The 22,806-nt window shown below is 40.3% G+C and overlaps 2 protein-coding genes across 6 annotated transcripts in view; both read left to right on the top strand.

The window, feature by feature from the left end:
• ZNF607 (zinc finger protein 607) overlaps nt 1-22,806 on the top strand; it is a 405,121-nt gene that overhangs the window by 323,486 nt on the left and 58,829 nt on the right. The window lies entirely within an intron of this gene.
• The window catches only part of ZNF573 (zinc finger protein 573), a 53,297-nt gene that overhangs the window by 5,769 nt on the left and 24,722 nt on the right, over nt 1-22,806 (top strand). The window contains exons 2-6 of one of the 5 annotated variants that reach the window (XM_050768970.1): nt 3,745-3,795; nt 13,815-13,905; nt 14,585-14,629; nt 15,824-15,956; nt 17,395-17,487. In XM_050768970.1, the coding sequence (XP_050624927.1) occupies nt 13,837-13,905; nt 14,585-14,629; nt 15,824-15,956; nt 17,395-17,487 (340 nt within the window). In that variant the 5' untranslated portion in view covers nt 3,745-3,795; nt 13,815-13,836. Of the gene's footprint in view, nt 1-3,744; nt 3,796-13,814; nt 13,906-14,494; nt 14,630-15,823; nt 15,957-17,394; nt 17,488-22,806 lie in introns of those variants that run through there. The other 4 variants (XM_050768972.1, XM_050768971.1, XM_050768973.1 and 1 more) reach the window with 4 other exon arrangements.

Below are 22,806 nucleotides of genomic sequence, written 5' to 3'. Positions count from 1 at the left end.
TTTGGCTTTGGCTTAAGGGAATGATGTGGCTGGTTTGATATTCTATCCAGACCATAACATGTTTTTCATATCAGCAATAAGGCTATTTTATTTTCTTATTCATGTATTCAGTGGAGTAGCACTTTTAATTTGCTTTAAGAACTTTTCCTTTGCATTCACAACTTGGCTACCTGTTTAATTCTAGAGGCCTAGCTTTTGGCCTGTCTTGGCTTTGGACAGAGGACTGATTTAATTTTTTTAAAAATCCAATCATTTAATCAGCAATTTCCATCATCAGCCTTCCCCGAGGGCCAGTGTACCTACCCTACCTCTCCCTACACACAGGCCAGAAACACCAGTCCTTAGCTGACTGTGGGCCTGCACAGTACATTGCCAGCAGGAAATCTCTGAAGTCTTCCAAAAGCCAGTCATTGGAGAGTGGATTGAAAATGCAATGGGAGCAGTTTGAATGTGGGGCTTCCACTGCCACAAAGTTTTCTCTTGAAGACCACATTTTTCAGAGGCTACTGGGGCTAAAATAATCTTGATGTCTCGGGTTTTCCTATGTCCACATGGTTATTGGGGGCCACATAGTAAGATAGTCATGTCAAAGGGAGAAACCAACACAAGGTAATTTTGGACCTAGATCGATGCCAGACATGAACCTGCAGGGAGAGCAGAGGTTGGGATTTCAGAGCTGCACTAGAGAAGGCCCAGGGCATAGACAGGGTGTTGGTCTTGGCCTCTCATCTGTGCGAGCCTGAGAGGAGAGGGATTGTGTGACTGAGGGTGACCGAGGGTGGAAGTGAGTGTGCAGTATGCATGTCAGTGAGCGCATGTAACAGGGTAGGGTAGGTGTCCACAACAACCTATGCGGTTGTGACACTGTGAGTGGTGTGTGAATGTGCTCCTGTGACTAGAAAGCCTGGCTTTTATGTGAGTGTGGGTTGTTGGGCTCTGTGTGTGTCACTGAGTTGGTTACCTGCTGGTTCCTCTACCCTCTTAACTTACAGCCATTTGTAGCTTAAAGAAATGGCCCTATCAAAGTCAGATAAAATATTAAGAGAAATCTCTAAAATAAAACATTTTATTTGGGAAAAACAGGATTGCAATTTGGGTGTAAACCTCTGAAGGTTTGCTGCAAGTCAGCTGACAAAAGGCAGATTAATAGGAGAAAAGAAAGACAAATTTATTAACGTGCATGTTAATAACATGCATGACATTCTGGAGGCCCAGACTTGGAACCAGTGTCTGAAGGGTGAGCCAGTCTTGTGGGACTAAGCCCTCAACCTGAGGGATCTGATCCTATCTCCAGGTAGATAGTGTCTGAATTGTATTGGAGGACACCCAGCTGGTTGTCCATTACAGAATTGATTGCTAGCTTGGTGTGTGTGGAAAAACCTCCACGTTTGCTTACGGAAGTCTTCTGTGTTGAGTGTTGTGTAATTGCAGAGGAAAAATCATTTGTGTTTTTTTTCCCACTCAGAGGGCTTTATTAGAAAGAGAAATGTTACCTATTGTTTTGACACAAAACTCATTGGCACTAGTGAAGTTTCGGGGAGCTGGCAATTTCTGGTGAGTGAGGGCGGTAGGTAAAACTAGTCTTAGCATTAGGACAATTATTTGAGCAGCTACTAGGTAAAACTGGTCTTAAGGTTCTAGCAGTCATTTTAATAGCTGATTTGCACGATAATCCCTGGGCAGGTGCTTGCACTATGAATGCTGTGCTTTTCTTCTCCCTAGACTCTGAACTGTGATTTAATTGGGTATGACAATTAAATGACTGTGATTAAATTGGGTATGACAATCCAGTTCATATCATCAATTCTCACAGCCCCAAGAGAGAAGTCACATTTTGAGCTCTAGCATGAAGGTTCCCAGAAATAAAGTACTCATATGAGCTTGGGACGGAAATTTTTAGAGCTGCAGGTACCTCTTAAGCCAAGTTCCTGGGAAGACATCATGGGAAGGCTCCTGGAGTTACACACCCTGGTGGAAGCTCCTCCCTTGGGGCTGTGCAGGGGCAGTATAAGTCTCAGAACCACACCATTCCTACAGCTTTGACCCCAGGAACTGTGAACTCTGTTACAGATTTCAGCCCTCCTCCTATATCCTGTTTTTTTATGTGTTTGTTTGTTTTTGAGATAAAATCTCACTCTGTCACCCAGGGTGTAGTACAGTAGTGCAGTCATGGCCCACTGCAGCCTCAACTTCATCAACTTCATGAACTCAGGTGTTCCTCCTATCTCAGTCTCCCAAGTAGCTGGGACTATAGGTGTGCCACCACACCCAGCTAATTTTTGTGTTTTTTGTAGAGAACGGGTCTTGTTATATTGCCTAGGCTGGTCTTGAACTCCTGGGCTCAAGTGATCCTCCTGCCTTGACCTCCTGAAGTGCTGGGATTACAAGCATGAGTCACCACACCTGGCCTATATCTTGGTTTTGTATGTGACCAACGTTTGGTTGTGATCCAGTTTTCCTCTGCTCCTGCCATTCTCCAAAAGAAACCCAAGAAGGAGGAAAGAACTGTTGCACTACAAAAATAATGAAGGTTAAGAAATATTGTTGATGGCTAAAAAGCAATATTCATGTTGGTTTCTTTCCTTTTGGTTCACAAAAATTTTTATTTTGATGTAAGAACATTGGATTTTCTTTGCCTGAAGTGAACTAGGTAGAGAGTATCTTAGGCCTTCCTTCCCCAGGTGATGACAGAGTTCACTGAGACAACTACACAATGGTTCTTAGGTTCTGTCTCTTCTCTAAGTAATATTCACTTATTCAATTGGCAGATCATTCAAACCATGCAGTTGGGCTGTATTTCAGAAGGAGATTAGTGGGTTTATAGGGAATCATACACCAGAGATCTTAGCTATTCTTTCTCCAGAGGACTAAGAGTCAACAATTGCAGAGTCATCTGCTTGGTGGTATTTTTGGAAGCAGAACTATAATTTGGTATTTGAGGATACAGGTCTGTGTCTACAAGTGGAGAATATGTTCAGATGATCTCTAAGAAATAATTGTTAGTACTGGTCAGGGATATTTGTGGGCTGGCAGCCTGAGTTTTTCAGACACGTTGTTGTGTGGATTTTGAGAGACAGTGTGGTATGATATTGAAGAGAATGGGCTCTGGGTATCCCAGATTTAGTTTGAATCTCAGCTCTGCCACTTCCTATCTGTATGAGCATAGGCAGTGTGTTCACTCAGGCTCCGAGTTCTACAGCTCTCAGACACATATTATAATAGTACCTACTTCATAGGAGTGTAATGAGAATAAAAATGTAAATCCCATGACAACAGACCCTGGAACATAAGCTAAACAAATATTAAGTCAGGCCAACAGATTGCCTGAACTCAGGAGTTTGAGATCAGCTTGACCAACATGGTGAAACCCTGTCTCTACTAAAAATACAAAAAAGTAGCCAGGCATGGTGGTGTGTGCCTGTAGTCCCAGTTACTTGGGAAGCTGAGATAGGAGGATCACTTGAGTTCGCAAGGTCAAGGCTGCAGTGAGATGTGAGCACCCCACTGCACTGCAGCCTGGATGATGGAAGTGAGACCCCGACTCAAAAAAACAATTTTATTAGGTTCAATCAGACATTTGGCAAGGATTGTATCCAAAATGATATTTGGATTGTATGTTTTGTGAAGGAGATGTCTACATTCACATTTGAGAATCTACTATGTGCAAAACTCTTTTCTGTTTTTTATAATAAAATATAATAAAATAATGCTAATTTCATTTATCTGAATTATGTTCATTCACAGAAAAAAATTTGAATTACACTGATGATACAACTAAAGGCTATCCAAGAAATGGTAGGTGTTACTTATTTCAATCATATTGTTTTTCTATTTCAGGACTAAAGTTCACAGTTTCCTCAATGAGTAGAAAGATTCTCCTTTATAATTTCATTTTAATAAATATCTTAGGTATTATTGGTGCTATGTTTCTAGATAAGAAGTATATCAGCTTTGTGGCAGAAGAATCCAGTAACCTAAAGAATGAAGTAATGAGAAAGTTAAAATTACCCATGCCCTTTCTCCTCCTCCACTTCTACCAGGGTGAATTACTAATTATATTTTGGGGTAGGTTTTTCCAATTTTTATCTGTACGCATATGTTTTTGGTTTTGTTTTTGCAAAATAAAATCACCTTACTTGATCATATGATTTCCAACCTTAGTTTGAAAAGGAATCCATGGGTTTCATTATCCCTGTGTGCATGTAAGAAGGAGAAGGAGGGCCCGTGGTAACTTATTTTGGCACCTTTGTTGAAAATCAGGTGGATATAAGTGTATGCATTTATTTCTGTGTTCTTTATTCTGCCTTGTCTATGTGTCTGTTTTTGTTCTAGTAACATGCTGTTTTGGTTATTATAGCTTTGCAGTGTATTTTGAAGTCAGATAATATGATGTCACTACCTTTGTTCTTTTTGTTCAAAATGTCTTTGGCTATTCAGGGTCTTTTGTGGTCTCGTATGAATTTTAGAATTGTTTTTTCTATTTCTGTGAAGAATGTCATTGGTAATTTGATAGGGATTGCATTCAATCTGTAGATCACTTTGGGTATCATGGACATTTTAACAATGTTAATTCCTCCAATTCCTGAAAATGTGATCTCTTTCCATTTTTTTGTGGCCTCTTCAATTTCTTTCATCAAAGCTTTATAGATTTTATTGTACTGATCTTTCACCTCCTTTGTTATTCCAGGGCATCTTAAAAAAAAACAAAAACAAAAACTTGTGTAACAATTGTGAATGGGATTGCTTTTCTGATTTCTTTTTCAGGTAGTTTATTAATGGCATATAGAAATGATACTGATTTTTTATTGTTTTTTTTTTTTGGTGAGATTTTTGAGACAGAGTTTTGCTTTTGTTGCCCAGGCAAGAGTGCGATGGCACGATCTCAGCTCACTGCAACCTCCACCTCCTGGGTTCTCAGCCTCCTGAGTAACTGGGACGACAGGCACACACCACCATGCCCGGCTAATTTTGTATTTTTAGTAGAGATGGGGTTTCACAATGTTGACCAGGCTGGTCTCAAACTCCTGACCTCAGGTGATCCACCCGCCTCGGCCTCCCAAAGTGTTGGGATTACAGGCATGAGCCACCACGCCTGGCCATGCTACTGATTTTTATATGTTGATTTTGTATCCTGCAGCTTTAGTGTGTTTGTTAGCTGTAACAGTTTTTGGTGGAGTCTCTATGACTTTCTATATGTAAGTTCATGTTGTCTGCAGACAGGGACAGGGACAGTTTGACTTCCTCCATTGCAATTTGGATTTTCTTTCTTTCTTTTTTTTTTTTTTGAGATGGAGTCTCGCTCTGTCGCCCAGGCTGGAGTGCAGTGGCACGATCTCGGCTCACTGCAAGCTCTGCCTCCCGGGTTCATACCATTCTCCTGCCTCAGCCTCCTGAGTAGCTGGGACTACAGGCGTCTGCCACCATGCCCGGCTAATTTTTTGTAGTTTTTTAGTAGAGATGGGGTTTCACTGTGTTAGCCAGGATGGTCTCCATCTCCTGACCTCGTGATCTGCCCACCTCGGCCTCCCAAAGTGCTGGGACTGCAGGCCCGAGCCACCACGCCCAGCCGTCTTTTATTTCTTTCTCTTGCCTAATTGCTCTGCCTGGGACTTCCAGTACTATGCTGAATAAAAGTGGTGAAAATGGGCATCCTTGTCTTGTTCCAGATCTTAGAGAAAAGCCTTCAGCTTTTTCCCATTCAGTATGATGTTAGCTGTGAGTTTGTCATATATGGATTTTTGTCATATACATGTGTTGAGGTATGTTCTTTCTATATGTAGTTTGTTGAAAAGGGCCCATAATCGTCTCACTTGAAAAACCTAAATATTTTTACCTTTTAGAATCATAGATTTATCAGTTAAAATTAATTACCAGGAAAAGAAATGATCAACTAAAATAGCATTTTGGGATTCAATGTTTAAAAAGAGTTCAGCTGAATATCCCTGATGAACATCGATGCAAAAATCCTCAATAAAATACTGGCAAACCGGATTCAGCAGCACATCAAAAAGCTTATCCACCATGATCAAGTGGGCTTCATCCCTGGGATGCAAGGCTGGTTCAACATTCGCAAATCAATAAACATAATCCAGCATATAAACAGAACCAAAGACAAGAACCACATGATTATCTCAATAGATGCAGAAAAGGCTTTTGACCAAATTCAACAGCCCTTCATGCTAAAAACGCTCAATAAATTCGGTGTTGATGGAACGTACCTCAAAATAATAAGAGCTATTTATGACAAACCCACAGCCAATATCATACTGAATGAGCAAAAACTGGAAAAATTCCCTTTGAAAACTGGCACAAGACAGGGATGCCCTCTCTCACCACTCCTATTCAACATAGTGTTGGAAGTTCTGGCTAGGGCAATCAGGCAAGAGAAAGAAATCAAGGGTATTCAGTTAGGAAAAGAAGAAGTCAAATTGTCCCTCTTTGCAGATGACATGATTGTATATTTAGAAAACCCCATTGTCTCAGCCCAAAATCTCCTTAAGCTGATAAGCAACTTCAGCAAAGTCTCAGGATACAAAATTGATGTGCAAAAATCACAAGCATTCTTATACACCAGTAACAGACAAACAGAGAGCCAAATCATGAATGAACTTCCATTCACAATTGCTTCAAAGAGAATAAAATACCTAGGAATCCAACTTACAAGGGATGTAAAGGACCTCTTCAAGGAGAACTACAAACCACTGCTCAGTGAAATAAAAGAGGACACAAACAAATGGAAGAACATACCATGCTCATGGATAGGAAGAATCAATATCGTGAAAATGGCCATACTGCCCAAGGTTATTTATAGATTCAATGCCATCCCCATCAAGCTACCAATGAGTTTCTTCACAGAATTGGACAAAACTGCTTTAAAGTTCATATGGAACCAAAAAAGAGCCCGCATCTCCAAGACAATCCTAAGTCAAAAGAACAAAGCTGGAGGCATCACGCTACCTGACTTCAAACTATACTACAAGGCTACAGTAACCAAAACAGCATAGTACTGGTACCAAAACAGAGATATAGACCAATGGAACAGAACAGAGTCCTCAGAAATAATACCACACATCTACAGCCATCTGATCTTTGACAAACCTGAGAGAAACAAGAAATGGGGAAAGGATTCCCTATTTAATAAATGGTGCTGGGAAAATTGGCTAGCCATAAGTAGAAAGCTGAAACTGGATCCTTTCCTTACTCCTTATACGAAAATTAATTCAAGATGGATTAGAGACTTAAATGTTAGACCTAATACCATAAAAACCCTAGAGGAAAACCTAGGTAGTACCATTCAGGACATAGGCATGGGCAAAGACTTCATGTCTAAAACACCAAAAGCAACGGCAGCAAAAGCCAAAATTGACAAATGGGATCTAATTAAACTAAAGAGCTTCTGCACAGCAAAAGAAACTACCATCAGAGTGAACAGGCAACCTACAGAATGGGAGAAAATTTTTGCAATCTACTCATCTGACAAAGGGCTAATATCCAGAACCTACAAATAACTCAAACAAATTTACAAGAAAAAAACAACTCCATCAAAAAGTGGGCAAAGGATATGAACAGACATTTCTCAAAAGAAGACATTCATACAGCCAACAGACACAAGAAAAAATGCTCATCATCACTGGCCATCAGAGAAATGCAAATCAAAACCACAATGAGATACCATCTCACACCAGTTAGAATGGCGATCATTAAAAAGTCAGGAAACAACAGGTGCTGGAGAGGATGTGGAGAAATAGGAACACTTTTACACTGTTGGTGGGATTGTAAACTAGTTCAACCATTATGGAAAACAGTATGGCGATTCCTCAAGGATCTAGAACTAGATGTACCATATGACCCAGCCATCCCATTACTGGGTATATACCCAAAGGATTATAAATCATGCTGCTATGAAGACACATGCACATGTATGTTTATTGCAGCACTGTTCACAATAGCAAAGACTTGGAATCAACCCAAATGTCCATCAGTGACAGACTGGATTAAGAAAATGTGGCACATATACACCATGGAATACTATGCAGCCATAAAAAAGGATGATTTTGTGTCCTTTGTAGGGACATGGATGCAGCTGGAAACCATCATTCTCAGCAAACTATCACAAGAACAGAAAACCAAACACCGCATGTTCTCACTCATAGGTGGGAACTGAACAATGAGATCACTTGGACTCGGGAAGGGGAACATCACACACCGGGGCCTATCATGGGGAGGGGGGAGGGGGGAGGGATTGCACTGGGAGTTATACCTGATGTAAATGACGAGTTGATGGGTGCTGACGAGTTGATGGGTGCAGCACACCAACATGGCACAAGTATACATATGTAACAAACCTGCATGTTATGCACATGTACCCTAGAACTTAAAGTATAATAATAATTAAAAAAAAAAAAAAAAAAGAGTTCAGCTGGGCTTACGCCTGTCATCTCAGCACTTTGGGAGGCTGAGGCGGGCAGATCACAAGGTCAGGAGTTTGAGACCAACCTGGCCGACATGGTGAAACCCTGTCTCTGCTAAAAATACAAAAAAAAAAAAAAAAAGAAAATTAACCAGGTGTGGTGGCAGGTGCCCGTAATCCCAGCTACTCAGGAGGCTGAGGCAGGAGAATCACTTGAACCAGGAAGGCGGAGGTTGTAGTGAGCTGAGACCACATCTCTGCACTCCAGCCTGGGCAACAGAGTGAGACTCAATCTCAAAAATAAAATAAAATAAAATAAAATAAAATAAAATAAAAGTTAGATTCAGTTTCATTTCACAGAACAAAAAATAATCTCTGATGTCCAAGTGCCTCCAAGTACCTATTGTATGAAATTTAGATCTATTGTACCTAGTGTATTGGAAACATTGTCTACACAATAGATACTCGGAATAGATACTAGCCGAAACATGAGATAGATAGTAAAAGTTAGGAAGAGTCACAGAAATCACCATGTTGTACTGAAGAACAGAATTTAGGCTGCTGTTAAATTCTTAATTTGGCAGTTTATCAGATCACATTCTCTGAGCAGCTTTAGGTTACTGAAATGTTTTTTCTCTAGCTGCTGGGGGCAAAGGAAGGGCACATTTTCTCCTTAGGTATTTGAGAATCATTTTTGCTAATATTGTTTATTGAGGAGAATTGTATGCTTAAAGCCAGCCTTCAACATTTTTTAGTTAGCCACATAAGAATTCAGGCCAGAGAAACATTAATTTTTTTCACATGAGAAAATGGAATTAGTAGGCCGGGCACGGTGGCTCACGCCTGTAATCCCAACAATTTGGGAGGCCAAGGTGGGCGGATCATCTGAGGTTAGGAGTTCAAGTCTAGCCTAACCAATATGATGAAACCCCATCTCTACTAAAAATATAAAAATTAGCTGGGTGTGGTGGCATGCGCCTGTAATCCCAACTCTTTGGGGGGTTGAGACAGGAGAATTGCTTGAACCCGGAGGCAGAGATTGCAGTGAGCTGAGAGCTATACATCCAACAGAGGACTCCATTGCACTCCAGCCAGGGCAACAAGGCAAAACTCCGTCTCAAAAAAAAAAAAAAAAAATGGAATTAGTAGAATTATGTTTCTTTGAAAGCAGTACATTTAGGAAATTTGTAAAGTTCTTCATCTCTGATAATAAAAGCCAACTTACATTAAGCAATTGTTTTATTAAATATTTTATGTGGATTATTCTACTTCATCTTCAGACTATTTTATATGCTAAATGACATTCTCTCCCAATTAACCAATGAGACTTTAAGAAACATTTTATTAAGTATCAGAGCTTAAATCTGAAAATCATATCCCAAAAGACTAACAAAAAGACTTGAAGTTTGTATTAGTTACTTCAAGAGACCATCTCTTAAATATTATTTATTTATTTATTTATTTTTTGAGACAGAAGCTTGCTCTATCGCCAGACTGGAGTGCAGTGGCACAGTCTGGCTCACTGCAACCTCTGCCTCCTGAGTTCAAGCGATTCTCCTCCCTCAGCCTCCTGAGGTCCATTATATCATTCTTATGTCTTTGCATCCTCATAGCTTAGCTCCCACTCATAAATGAGAACATGTAATGTTTGGTTTTCCATTCCTGAGTTACTTCACTTAGAATAATGGTCTCAACTCCATTCAGATTATATCCAATGCCATTATTTCATTCCTTTTTATGGCCAAGTAGTATTCCATAGTGTATATATATGTGTACACACACCACATTTTCTTTATCCACTTGTTGATAGACATTTAGGCTGGTTCCATATTTTTGCAATTGTGAATTGTGCTGCTGTAAACATGTGTGCAAATGTCTTTTTCATATAATTACTTCTGGCTGGGTACAGTGGCTCACACCTGTAATCCCAGCATTTTGGGAGGCTGAGGCCAGCAGATCACTTAAGGCCAGGAGTTTGAGACCAGCCTGGCCAACATGGTGAGACCCCTATCTCTATCATTCAAAAAATAATAATAAAAGAATTTTATGTAATGTGTTCTTTTCCTCTGGATAGATACCCATTAGTGGAATTGCTGGATCAAATGGTAGTTCTACTTTTAGTTCTTTAAGGAATCTTCATACTGTTTTTCATAGTGGTTGTACTAGTTTTTGTTCCCACCAGTGATGTAGAAGTGTTCTCTCTTCACCACAAACATGGCAATGTCCATTATCTTTTGATTTTTTAAAATTATGGTCATTCTTAGAGGAGTAAGGTGGTATCACATTGTGATTTCTATTGGCATTTTCCTGATAACTGATAATGTTGAGCGTTTTTTCATATGTTTGTTGGCCATTTGTATATCTTCTTTTGAGAATTGCCTATTCATGTCCTTAGCCTACTTTTTGATGGGATTATTTGTTTTTTTCTTGCTGATTTGTTTGAGTTCCTTGTAGATTCTGGATGTTAGTCCTCTGTCAGATGTATAGTTTGTGAATACTTTTTCCTACTCTGTGAGTTGTCTGTTTACTCTGCTGATTATTTCTTTTGCTGCGCAGAAGCTTTTTAGTTTAATTAAGTCCCATCTATTTATCTTTGCTTGTGTTGCATTTGGTTTTGGGTTCTTGGTCATGAACTCTTTGCCTAAGCCAATGTCTAGAAGAGTTTTTCCAATGTTATCTTCTAGAATTTTTATGGTTTCAGGTCTTAGATTTAAGTCTTTGATCCATCTTGAGTTGATTTTTGTCTAAGGTGAGAGATGAAGCTCCAGTTTCATTCTTCTATACGTGGCTTGCCAATTATCGCAGCACCATTTGTTGAATAGTGTGTCCTTTCCCCACTTTATGTTTTTGTTTACTTTGTCGAAGATCAGTTGGCTGTAAGTATTTGGCTTTCTTTCTGGGTTCTCTGTTCTGTTCCATTGGTCTACATGCCTGTTTTTATACCGCTGCCATGCTGTTTTGGTAATGATTGCCTTGTAGTATAGTTTGAAGTCAGGGACTGTTAAGTCTCCAGATTTGTTCTTTTTGCTTAGTCTTGCTTTGACTATGCAGGCTCTTTTTTTTGTTCCATATGCATTTTAGGATTGTTTTTTCTAGTTCTGTGAAGAATGATGATGGTATTTTGATGAGAATTGCATTGAATTTATGGATTGCTTTTGACAGTATGGTCATTTTCACAATACTGATTCTACCCATCCATGAGTGTGGGATGTGCTTCCATCTGTTTGTGTCATCTATGATTTCTTTTAGCAGTGTTTTGTAGTGTTCCTTGTAGAGATCTTTCACCTCCTTGATTAGGTATATTCCTAAGTTTTTTGTTTTCTGGATTTTTGTTTTTGCTTTTGTTTTGTTTTTGCAGCTGTTGTAAAAGAGGTTGGGTTCTTGATTTGATTCTCAGCTTAGTCGATGTTGGTATATAGCAATGCTACTGATTTGTGTACATTAATTTTGTATCTTGAAACTTTATGGAATTTATTTATCACATCTAGGGGCTTTTTGGATGAGTCTTTAGGGTTTTCTAGGTATATGATTATATCATCAGCAAACAGCAGGTTTGACTTCCTGTTTACCAATTTGGATGCCCTTTATTTCTTTCTCTTGTCTGATTGCTGTGGCTAGGACTAGTCACTACTTTAAAATGCCAATAATGCAGCAAGGACTATAAGTTGTAAATAGGAATGGGTAAATCAGTGTATAGTGAAGACCACTAGAGAGATTCAGGTGATGTGCCTTGGGAATTCATGTGGAGGTGGCATTGATTAGATTCTGGTCATCATTGTAACTAAGTCCATGGAATATATATGGAAGTTAGTGAATGTATTCTGTAAGCTTTTACTGTCTAATTTTTTCTTCAAGTGATGTTAGATAAAAAGTGAAAGTAGGCCAGGCGTGGTAGCTCATGCCTGTAATCCCAACAGTTTGGGAGGCCTAGGAGTGAGGATCTCTTGAGCCCAGGAGTTTGAGACCAGCCTAGGTAACATAGTAAGACCCTGTCTCTAAAAAAAATGTTTTTAATTAACTAGGCACGGTGGTACACACCTTTAGTCCCAACCAGTCAAGAGACTGAGGCAATAGGATTACTTGAACCCAGAAGCTTGAGTTTGCAGTGAGCTATGATCACACCACTGTACTCTAGCCTGGATGACAGAGCAAGACGCCTTGCCCCTTTAAAAAAAAAAAGAGAGAGAGAGAGAGAGTTTAACATTAGTCTGGATGACATTGTGGCTAAGTAACAAAACAAACCCAACTTTTATCACACACATTTGTGTGTGTGTGTGTACACATGTATTTTTTAAGTTAATGCATGAACAATGTTAAAATGATTATGAAATATATTCAAAAAAGAAAATCAAGATAGCAACTAAAAGAAAAGTAATGGTAACATACGATCATGTTGTAATGTAACAGAATAAATAAATTACCAGATTTCTCAATGTATTGATGTCCTATAGCCTGTGTCTCAATGCTTGTCTGTCTTTTTAATGATTCAGTGATATTGCACATTCTGTTTTTTCATCTTAATTTTCTTTTGACAGTATATCTGAAATTTTTTTATTTTATTAAATACATTTCTCTACTTAACATCTGATAGCTTCTTGGTATTCTATTATGTGTATATTTTGTATTTAGCAAGGCAGTTTGTACTCAACACAGAACCAGGCCTAAGCATTTCCTTCTGTGCTGTGTTCTCTCTCATATTTTGACCAATTTCAACTGATTCTGATGCCCTAGAGGAGGTTCTAGTTTGAGGCCAGGCACGATGGCACATGTCTGTAATCTGAATACTTTGGGAGGCCAAGGCGGGTGAATCACCAAGACCAGCCCCACCAACATAGTGAAACCCTGTCTCTACTAAAAATACAAAAAAAATTAGCTAGGTGTGGTGGTGCGCACCTGTAGTCCCAGCTACTTGGGTGGCTGAGGCAGGAGAATCGCTTGAACCTGGGAGGCAGAGGTTGCAGTGAGCTGAGATCTCACCACTGCACTCCAGCCTGGGCAACAGAGAGAGCCTCCATCTCAGAAAAAAAAAAAAGCTTCTAGTTTGAACGGTGAGCCCTCTCTCAGCCTTGGAAGGTGGGAATGAAGGCAAGTGAATCTTCTCATGGAGAAACTGAGCAGCCAAATCTCAAGTCTAGATCAGCCTTCCCAAATTGGAGGCTTGTCCAGAAAACATCTTGTTATCTTGTCTGGTTCTGGCTTTAATGAGCCAGTGACTTACTCTAAAACTACCTTTGTGTAGCTAGGTTTCCTGGGGTGTGAAGGAGTGCTTAGATTCATTGTCTGTTTTTCCTTAAGTTATGTGTTCAGTTATGAGGGATTAATTTGGAAGGAGAAATAGAGGAGGTGAAAGATTTTATTAAATTAAGTCATATTGGGAACACTAACATCTCTTTTCTTCTCTCAGCTCTGGATTCTCTGGAGTTTGAATGTTTCTGGTATTGGAACCCCACCGAGTAGGACTGATCAGGTCTTACAGTTCTAAAACCATGACCTGTGTAAGTTGATTAATTCTGTTTCCTTGCAATATCATGATCATAGGTTATGTGGATTTTTTCATTAACCTAAGGCTTCCTATTTAAGAAGGCCCCCTTCAGTTATCTGTCCTCACTTTCTTCTAATACAGTGAATAGTGATAGCAAATAACTCAGTTTTCTCCCTACAAGTGTTTTCTGTCCACTTTTCTATTTATTGTCAAATGTATTTAATACTCATGTGCTTATTCTTCAACCAAAGTCTATGATAGAGCAGTAAAGGAGTGAAGTCTCAACGGGGAACTATTTGAGCTTCCTTTATAGGTCCTTGGTTTGGTGAATTAGAGATGTTGGTCCTATTTGGGTACCATAGGTAGGTTTTGACATTCTCCACAGACCTGAGTTTTCTAGGCAGATAAGATGGGATTTGGTTATTAATTGGTCTGTCTTAGTATGCCATGAGATCTCATATTCTTTAAGAATTTTAGAATTGTTGGAGATATACCATGGATCTTGCCAAGGAATTACTGAGAGGCAAGTTTTTATTTTGTGGTTGAACGTGTGCTGCTGAACTTGGGTGACATCTTTTTGATTATGAGTCATCCTATATCAGTATCCATTCTGGAATAAGAAAAGTATTAAATGATGGAAAATGGCGATGAATGAGAATATTATCCTAAAGAGTAAATATGCTGATTTCCAGAACTGGGGAAGATCTTTGAAGTTTTGTCCAACAAAGTATATGAAGGTAGGCTAGCCACAGTGGTTCATACCTGTAATGCCAGCACTTTGGGAGGCCAAGGCGGGAGGCTCGCTTGAGGCCAGGAGTTTGAGACCCCTTGCAAAAAAAGTGAGACCCCCATCTCTACAAAAAAGTACAAAATCAGCTGGGCCTGTAGTCCCAGTTACTTGGGAGGCTATGGTAGGAGGATTGCTTGAGCTTGGGAGGTCAAGGCTGCAGTGAGCTGGGATTGTGTCACTGCACTCCAGCCTGGGCAACAGAGTGCGTCTGTCTCAAAAAAAAAAAAAAAAAATTTTTTTAAATGTACATGAAGGTAAAAGATGGATTAACAATGGAGTAAGTCTGAAATATTCATAATAAAATTGATTGTTGCACAGTCAATAAATGTATTTGTCAAAATAAAGAAAAATGCTTATTATGTGTTCTGACATAATGATGTAACTTGAGGCTTGTGGAAATGTCTAAATGTTCTGCAAAAGCTTTTTTTTTTTTTTTTTTAAAAAAAAAAAAGGAAATTGGCCAGGTGCAGTGGCTCATACCTGTAATCCCAGCACTTTGGGAGGCTGAGGCAGGCAGATTGCTTGAGCCCAGGAGTTTGAGACCAGCCTGGGCAACATAGTAAAACCAGTCTCTACAAAAAATACAAAAATTAACTGGGCAGGTCTTGCCCACCTGTAGTCCCAGCTACTAGAAAGGCTGAGATGGGAGAATCACCTGGGCCTGGGAGGTCAAGGATGCAATGAGCCTTGTTTGAGTCACTGCACTCCAGCCTAAGCAAGATTAAGACCCCGTCTCAAAAAAAAAAATAAATAGAACAAAACAATAAAATATGGAGATTATTAAATTTGACAAGGACATCTCATTTTTCTAACTTAAAGGAAAAATAGTTTAGAAACTCATGTTTATTGGGAATTTATGCATCACACAACTAGCAGACTATGTAGTTGTGTCTTTAATACTTTATTGAATTTTATTTTATCCATTCCTCAGCAGGTCTGAATTATTGTGGGAGCGTTCCACATGCAGAAAAGTTTGTCTGTGGCAATAGGATCCTTTAGGAATATGTAGACACATTGCTTTAGTCTGCTACCAGTCATTAGCCACATATGCTATATCACTCCTTTTCTCCAGTGTGCTGTTAATATCCTGTCTTTCCATCTTTAAAATGTTTTTAAAATTATGTAATGAATGGGTTTGCAGTTTCAGGAATTAGTGACATTCAGGGATGTGGCCATAGACTTCTCTCAGCAGGAGTGGGAATACCTGGACCCTAATCAGAGGGACTTATACAGGGATGTGATGTTGGAGAACTACAGAAACCTGGTCTCACTGGGTAAGTTTATTTGCCTCAAGTAATTTAAAATGTGATCTGTGATATGTTACCTTTCAATGCAGTGAATTTCAAGGCTGTATTTTATATAGTTGAAGTTCTTCCTGTTCTTAGAGGAAGATTTCAGCTCCGCCTGTTTGACAATGGCTGTGCCACCAAACACCATCATTTTCTTCATCCTTTAGAGATAGTCACATATTCTCCTGCCCCTTATGATTGCCTCCTTTCCTTAATATCCAAGGGGCTGTGTTAAAATTGTATATTATTATTATAAAATTATATATTATTAGTCCATGAATAACCATTGTCCAGGAATCCTGGTTTCCCATTGTGTGTATTTCCAGAATTCCTATAGATATGCTGTGTCATCATCTGATCCACCTGCAGAGACAACAGATGCAGATTCATGATTTACTCTGAGTATAAGAAGAACCCCTGTGACTTACATAGTGCTGGATTAGATGAACAATATTTGTTGAAAACTGAAGAGTCCACATTTCATTTCCTGTAGCCAATTTGTATGATTTATTGTTGAAAGTTATAATTCATGAACTTTGCATTGAGTTTGAATGAAGATTTTATGTATCAGTCGGGATGCTTTTTTTAAATCTCATACAGAAATAATAAGATAATCATAATTGGTACAACTGTGGTCATTATGTCCCCAGCCACTCTTCAGAAGGGAGGGGAATATATATATATATAAAATAACTTAATCCTCATATAACTGTGTGTTAGTATTATTGTTATTATCTTATTTATTTATTTATTTACTTATTTATTTTGAGACTGGGTCTTGCTCTGTCGCCCAGGCTGGAGTGCAGTGGTACAATCATAGCTCACTGTAGCCTTGACCTCCTGGGCTCAAGTGATCCTCCTGCCTCAGCCTCCTGAGTAGCTGGGACTATAGATGCACCACCCTGCCTGACTAATTTTTTGTAGAGATGAGGTCTCGCTGTGTTGCCCAGGTTGGTCTCAAACTCCTCGTCTCAGTGATCCTCCCACCTCAACCTTCCAAAATGCTGGGATTACAGGCGTGAACCGCTGCGCCTAGCCAATAGTAGTAGTATTATGCCCAGTTTATTTGCCAAATTGGAATAATGAGTTGAAGTCACATGGCCAAAGTCACAAGGTTGGTAGATTTAAGAGGAATAATTTGTGCCCCAGCCTTCTGGCTCTAGAGAACTTCACAGCTATTTTGGGGTAGTAATATTTGGAAATAGACAATTTATAAGGTCACAGGTAAAACTTTCTCCTAAGAGACCAAGCATGTATGAGTTTACATTAAAATAAGGTTTTACTGTACCTGCTTCATTTCTTTAATCATCTCTCCCCTCTTTTATTTGAAGTCCTTAGTTCATTGTAAATTTAACCAAAGCTCAAAGGTTTCTGTTACTTTTGTTTTTATTTTTATAACATGTGGCATTTCTTTTCTTATAAGGAGGACATTCCATTTCTAAACCAGTTGTGGTGGACTTACTGGAGCAAGGAAAAGAGCCCTGGATGATTTTGAGGGAAGAAACACAGTTCACAGGTAAGGAAGGCAGGGGACACCATCAGGGCCAGCCACAGCCCATGTGGTAAGAGAAAGGAGACACTTTTGTGTCACTTTGTTTGTGAAGCCCTCCTAGGCACCCAGACTTGTGGAGCAAAGGCCTACAACCTGGTGGGGAATAAAGATCGCAGCATAAGCTATAGAAGAAGCTTCAACTTTACCCCATTTACCAACCACCTTATTTCTTTTTTATTTCAAACCCGTTTTCAGTGATGGGTGCTTTCTTTTTTCTTTTCTTTTCTTTTTTTCCAAGACAGAGTCTTGCTCTGTCACCGAGGCCGGAGTACAGTGGCTTGATCTCCACTCACTGCAACCTCCGCCTCCTGGGTTCAAGCAATTCTCCCACCTCAGCCTCCCGAGTAGCTGGGATTACAGACGTGTGCCACCACCCCCGGCTAATTTTTGTATTTTTAGTAGAGACAGGGTTTCACCATGTTGGCCAGGCTGGTCTTGAACTCCTGACCTCGTGATCCGCACGCCTCAGCCTCCCAAAGTGCTGGGATTACAGGTGTGAGCCACTACACCCAGCCTCTTTTCTTGAGTGCAATATTTTACCTGTGTTTTGGACTCAGCTGTTTTTCTGGCTCCCCTTTTGCACACACGCACAGACACAACACACATATCAACGTAGTGATCATGAGCAAGACATGTAAGGTCCTTATCCTCATGGAAGTTTACATTGTACTAAAGAACACATAAAAATAAACAGGTAGGCCGGGCGCAGTGGCTCATACCTGTAATCCCAACACTTTGGGAGGCTGAGGCAGGTGGATCATGATGTCAGGAATTCAAGACCAGCCTGACCAATCTTGAATGGTGAAACCCCGTCTCTACCAAAAATACAAAAATTAGCTGGGCATGGTGGCAGGTGCCTGTAATCCCAGCTACTCGGGAGGCTGAGGCAGGAGAATTGCCTGAACCCAGGCGGCAGAGGTTGCAGTGAGCCGAGATCACACCTTTGCACTGCAGCCTGGGTAACAGAGTGAGACTCTGTCTCAAAAATAAAATAAAATAAACAGGCAAACAAATACTATTAGACAGTGGAATAAGCAATGGTAGAAAGTAAGCAGAGATTAGGCCGTTTTGGATGAGATTGCCTGGGACAGCTTCTTTGGGGCAGTAGTATTTGGAAAGAGACATGGTATAAGGTCACGGGCCATGTGTTTATCTGGGGAAGAATATTCCAAGCTGAATAATGAGCTTGGAAGGCTAAGGAGATGACTGGGGCAGTGAAGGGAAGGAATGTGGAGAGTCAAGGGAGGAGAATGGAGAGAGCTATGTGAGTTTGAGGAGCACCAAAGTAGACCAGAATAGAGATCCTAAGAGGAGAGTGACAAGAAATGAGGTCACACTGTTAGGAGGAGTCAGATCATATGAGGTATTGTTGAATTTGAATTGTTGGGAATACGAAGGATTAGAAACGATGTAATTGTTTTCAAGGCATTTTTGAAAACATCAGACAGATTCAGAGAACAACATATAACAAATGCGTAGCTTACTGAGTCTTATAAGTTAAACAATTATGTCACCACAGCTGGGTCAGGAGTTAAAACTTTAAAACATTTTTTTATTTTAATATAATTTTAGAGTTACAGAAAGGTTATAATAATGGCATACAAGATTTTTTATACACTCCAAGCAGTATTTCTAAACAAGGAGATAGTTTCTAGTTAATTCTGAAGTCCTCCACATGTCTCCAACCAGTCACAATCTTCTTCCTCCTGCTAAGTGTAACCACTGTTCTGATTTTAATGGTAATAAGTTCCTTCCTTTTATTCTTTCTCCAATTTCAAGTCTTTTTAAGTTTTCACAAGTCTCTAAGTTTTGTCTTCATCTTTCTTTGTGTTCCTAACCCCTTATTTGCTGAAGAAAACATCTTCCATTCTAGATTTTGCTGATGCCATCCCTGAGATTTGCTTAAATATGTTCTCTGACCCCTCTATATCCTCTAATTAAGTAGAGGGATCAAGAGGCTTATGTGTCTGAGTCCAGAGCTCACACTGCTCACTGCACAACAACCAGTAAGTCAAGAGACAAGGTGTTGGGGCGAGGAACTTTATACTTCAGAGAGCCAGCAAACGGAGAAGATGGCAGACTAATGTCCTAAAGAACCATCTTAAAAGGCATGAATCTCATGCCGTTTTTTATGTTGGGCAAAGGGGAACAAGGAGGAGATTGAGGTCAGGAGGTGACTGGCGACTACAGATATCTGGGCGTCAGCAGGGGTCCGAGAAGGCTGCACAACGTTGTCCTCGGTCAGGTCACAATGCTCCTGTAAATCTTTAACATAACGTTGTTACTTGTATGTACACCCTCCCTGTCTCCTTGGGAATTATTAATAGTTTTGGAAAGGGATTATTATCCTTGCTTTAAAGTTATACTATAAACTAAATCCTCCCATTGTTAACTTGGCCAGCGTGCAGGAATGAGCAAACGCTATTAGCTTGTGAGGTTAGAAGTAAGGTGGAGTCAGCTATGCCAGATTTATCTCACTGTTACACTTAGTCGATTTTGATTCAATTTATTTTATTTATTTTTTTGCAAGACAACTTCCTGGGCAGTATTGTATGCATCATATGTTGGCACTTTTCCTGCTCCCCTCACACCAGAGAGAACTGGGCTTACGGTTTACTGTGTTAAAGGAAAACACCACCTCTAAAGAGCTTTATTTAGTGTCTCAGGGGCGGGAGGGCAAGGATGGCTTTTACTGAGAATTAAAAGTGTGGTTTAAGGCTGATCTTCATGCGGGGACTTGATTAGGATTAGGTAAAGATGACAATACCACAGTGGAGAATTAGTGGAAACAGTTAGGTTAGAATTTTGAGGTTAGGAACTCAAAATTTTCTAGAGTACAAACTGTTGATGTTTGCCATTTAGGAGTTAATGGATCGCTGGGCTGGGCGTGGTGGCTCGCGCCTGTAATCCCAGCACTTTAGGAGGCCAAGGCAGGTGGATCACGAGGTCAGGAGATCGAGACCATCCTGGCGAACACTATGAAACCCCATCTCTACTAAAAACACAAAAAAATTAGCCGGGCATGGTGGTGGGCCCCTGTAGTCCCAGCTACTGGGAAAGCTGAGGCAGGAGAATGGTGTGAATCCGGGAGGCGAAGCGTGCAGTGAGGTGAGATCGCGCCACTGCACTCCAGCCTGGGCGACAGAGTGAGACTCCGTCTCACAAAAAAAAAAAAAAGAGTTGGTGGATCTTTCAGGAATTTCCAGTAATGAACAATGAACAATGAAGCCATTTGCCTATGCAAGAAACTTCCAGAACAGTATAATTGTGCTGAGGAAAACAGTGGGATAGTGACATCATGTTTATGTAGACAGTAAGCTACCTGTGGGGGGATTGGTAGGGCCACTTCTGTGTTTTAAGGCTGAGTGTGGGAGTGAATGGTTTAGGTTCTCAGCATAAACTTTCTGGTTGTCTCTCTTTCTGTGATTTTTAGCAAGCATTTATGCTCAGTGCCTGGATGTATTAATTCATCAGACATTCTAAAACAGCCATATTCTAATTCTAACATTTATTTTTTGTTTATTATGTACAAATATAAACAATTTCTTACATCACCTACTATTTGGTAACTACTGATACCATTTGTAAAATAAAGACTAGATCAATGTTTGGTCTTTATCTTTCTCTTTTCTTTTGTTTTTTGTTTTGAGATGGAGTTTCGCTCTTGTCGCCCAGGCTGAAGTGCAATGGCACGATCTTGGCTCACTGCAACCCGCATCTCCTGGGTTCAAGCCATTCTCCTGCTTCAGGCTCCCAAGTAGCTGTGATCACAGGCACGTGCCACCATGCCCAGCTAATTTTTATATCTTTAGTAGAGACGGGGTTTCACCATGTTGTCCAGGCTGGTCTCAAACTCCTGACCTCAGATGATCCACTCGACTCGGCTTCCCAAAGTGTTAGGATTACAGGCATGTGCCACCATGCCTGGCCCCTAGGATCCTTCTTATGTGACTAGATAGTTTTCCTTTTAGTTTTAGGTTTTTTTTTTTTTTTTTGAGACGGAGTTTTGCTCTTGTTGCCCAGGCTGGAGTGCAGTGGTGCAATCTCAGCTCACCGTGATCTCAGCCCACCGCAACCTCTGCCTCCCAGGTTCAGGCGATTCTCCTGCCTCAGCCTCCTGAGTAGCTGGGATTACAGGCATGTGCCACCATGCCTGGCTAATTTTGTTTTAGTAGAGACGGGGTTTTACCATGTTGGTCAGGCTGGTCTTGAACTCCCGACCTCAGGTGATCCGCCCACCTCAGCCTCCCAAAGTGCTGGGATTACAGGCATGAACCACTGCACCCAGCCTTAGACAGTTATTTTATTGCCAGTTTTTTCCCATCTGATATGACAAAGTGTTCCAGGCTTATCTTGTACATTTCCTGTACCAAGCTTTTAGCCATAAGTTTGTGAACTGTTGGGTTCTTTTAGTGGGAAATGGTATTTCAAGGCCACAGTCTAGCCGCTAGAAGTGCCCATTTTTCTGGGTTGAAGATTGTTATAGGCTTTTTACTAGCTAAAGATAGAAAAATCCGTAAGTGACCGGGCGTGGTGGCTCATGCCTGTAATCCCAGCACTTTGGGAGACCTAGGTGGATGGATCACCGGAGGTCAGGAGTTCAAGACCAGCCTGGCCAACATGGTGAAAAGCCACCTCTACTAAAAATACAAAAATTAGCCAGGCATTGGGGCAGGTGCCTGTAATTCGAGCTACTGGGGAGGCTGAGGCAGGAATATCACTTGAATCTAGGAGGCAGAGGTTGCAGTGAGCAGAGATCATGCCACTGCACTCCAGCCTGGGCGACAAGAGCGAAACTCTGTCTCAAAAAAAAAAAAAAATCTGTAAGTATACATGTATGTGTTACATATTTACATAAAAATAAATTACCAATTACCTAATGAGTTTATATGGCAACTTCCTGGCCAAACTTAGAACTAAATGGTGTTTAATTGAAATTTTCTGTCTTTGATCTGTATCTCTTTTGCTCAGTACCAATTCTCCAATACTCCAGTGATGATAAAATTAAAATACCATGCAAGTATTCATTTCCTTTATTCTTTTTTTTTTTTTTTTTTTTTTTTTGAGACAGAGTTTCACTCTGGTTGCCTGGGCTGGAGTGCAGTGGTGCAATCTCGGCTTACTGCAACCTCCACCTCCCAGGTTCAAGCGATTCTCCTGCCTCAAACTCCAAATAGCCGGGATTACAGGCATGCGCTGCCACACCCAGCTAATTTTGTATTTTTAGTAGAAACAGGGTTTCTCCATGTTGGTCAGGCTGGTCTCGAACTCCCGACTTCAGGT

Source organism: Macaca thibetana, chromosome 19, assembly GCF_024542745.1.
Source record: "Macaca thibetana thibetana isolate TM-01 chromosome 19, ASM2454274v1, whole genome shotgun sequence".
Taxonomy (NCBI): Eukaryota; Metazoa; Chordata; class Mammalia; order Primates; family Cercopithecidae; genus Macaca; species Macaca thibetana.
This window is presented reverse-complemented; position numbering and strand designations above follow the sequence as displayed.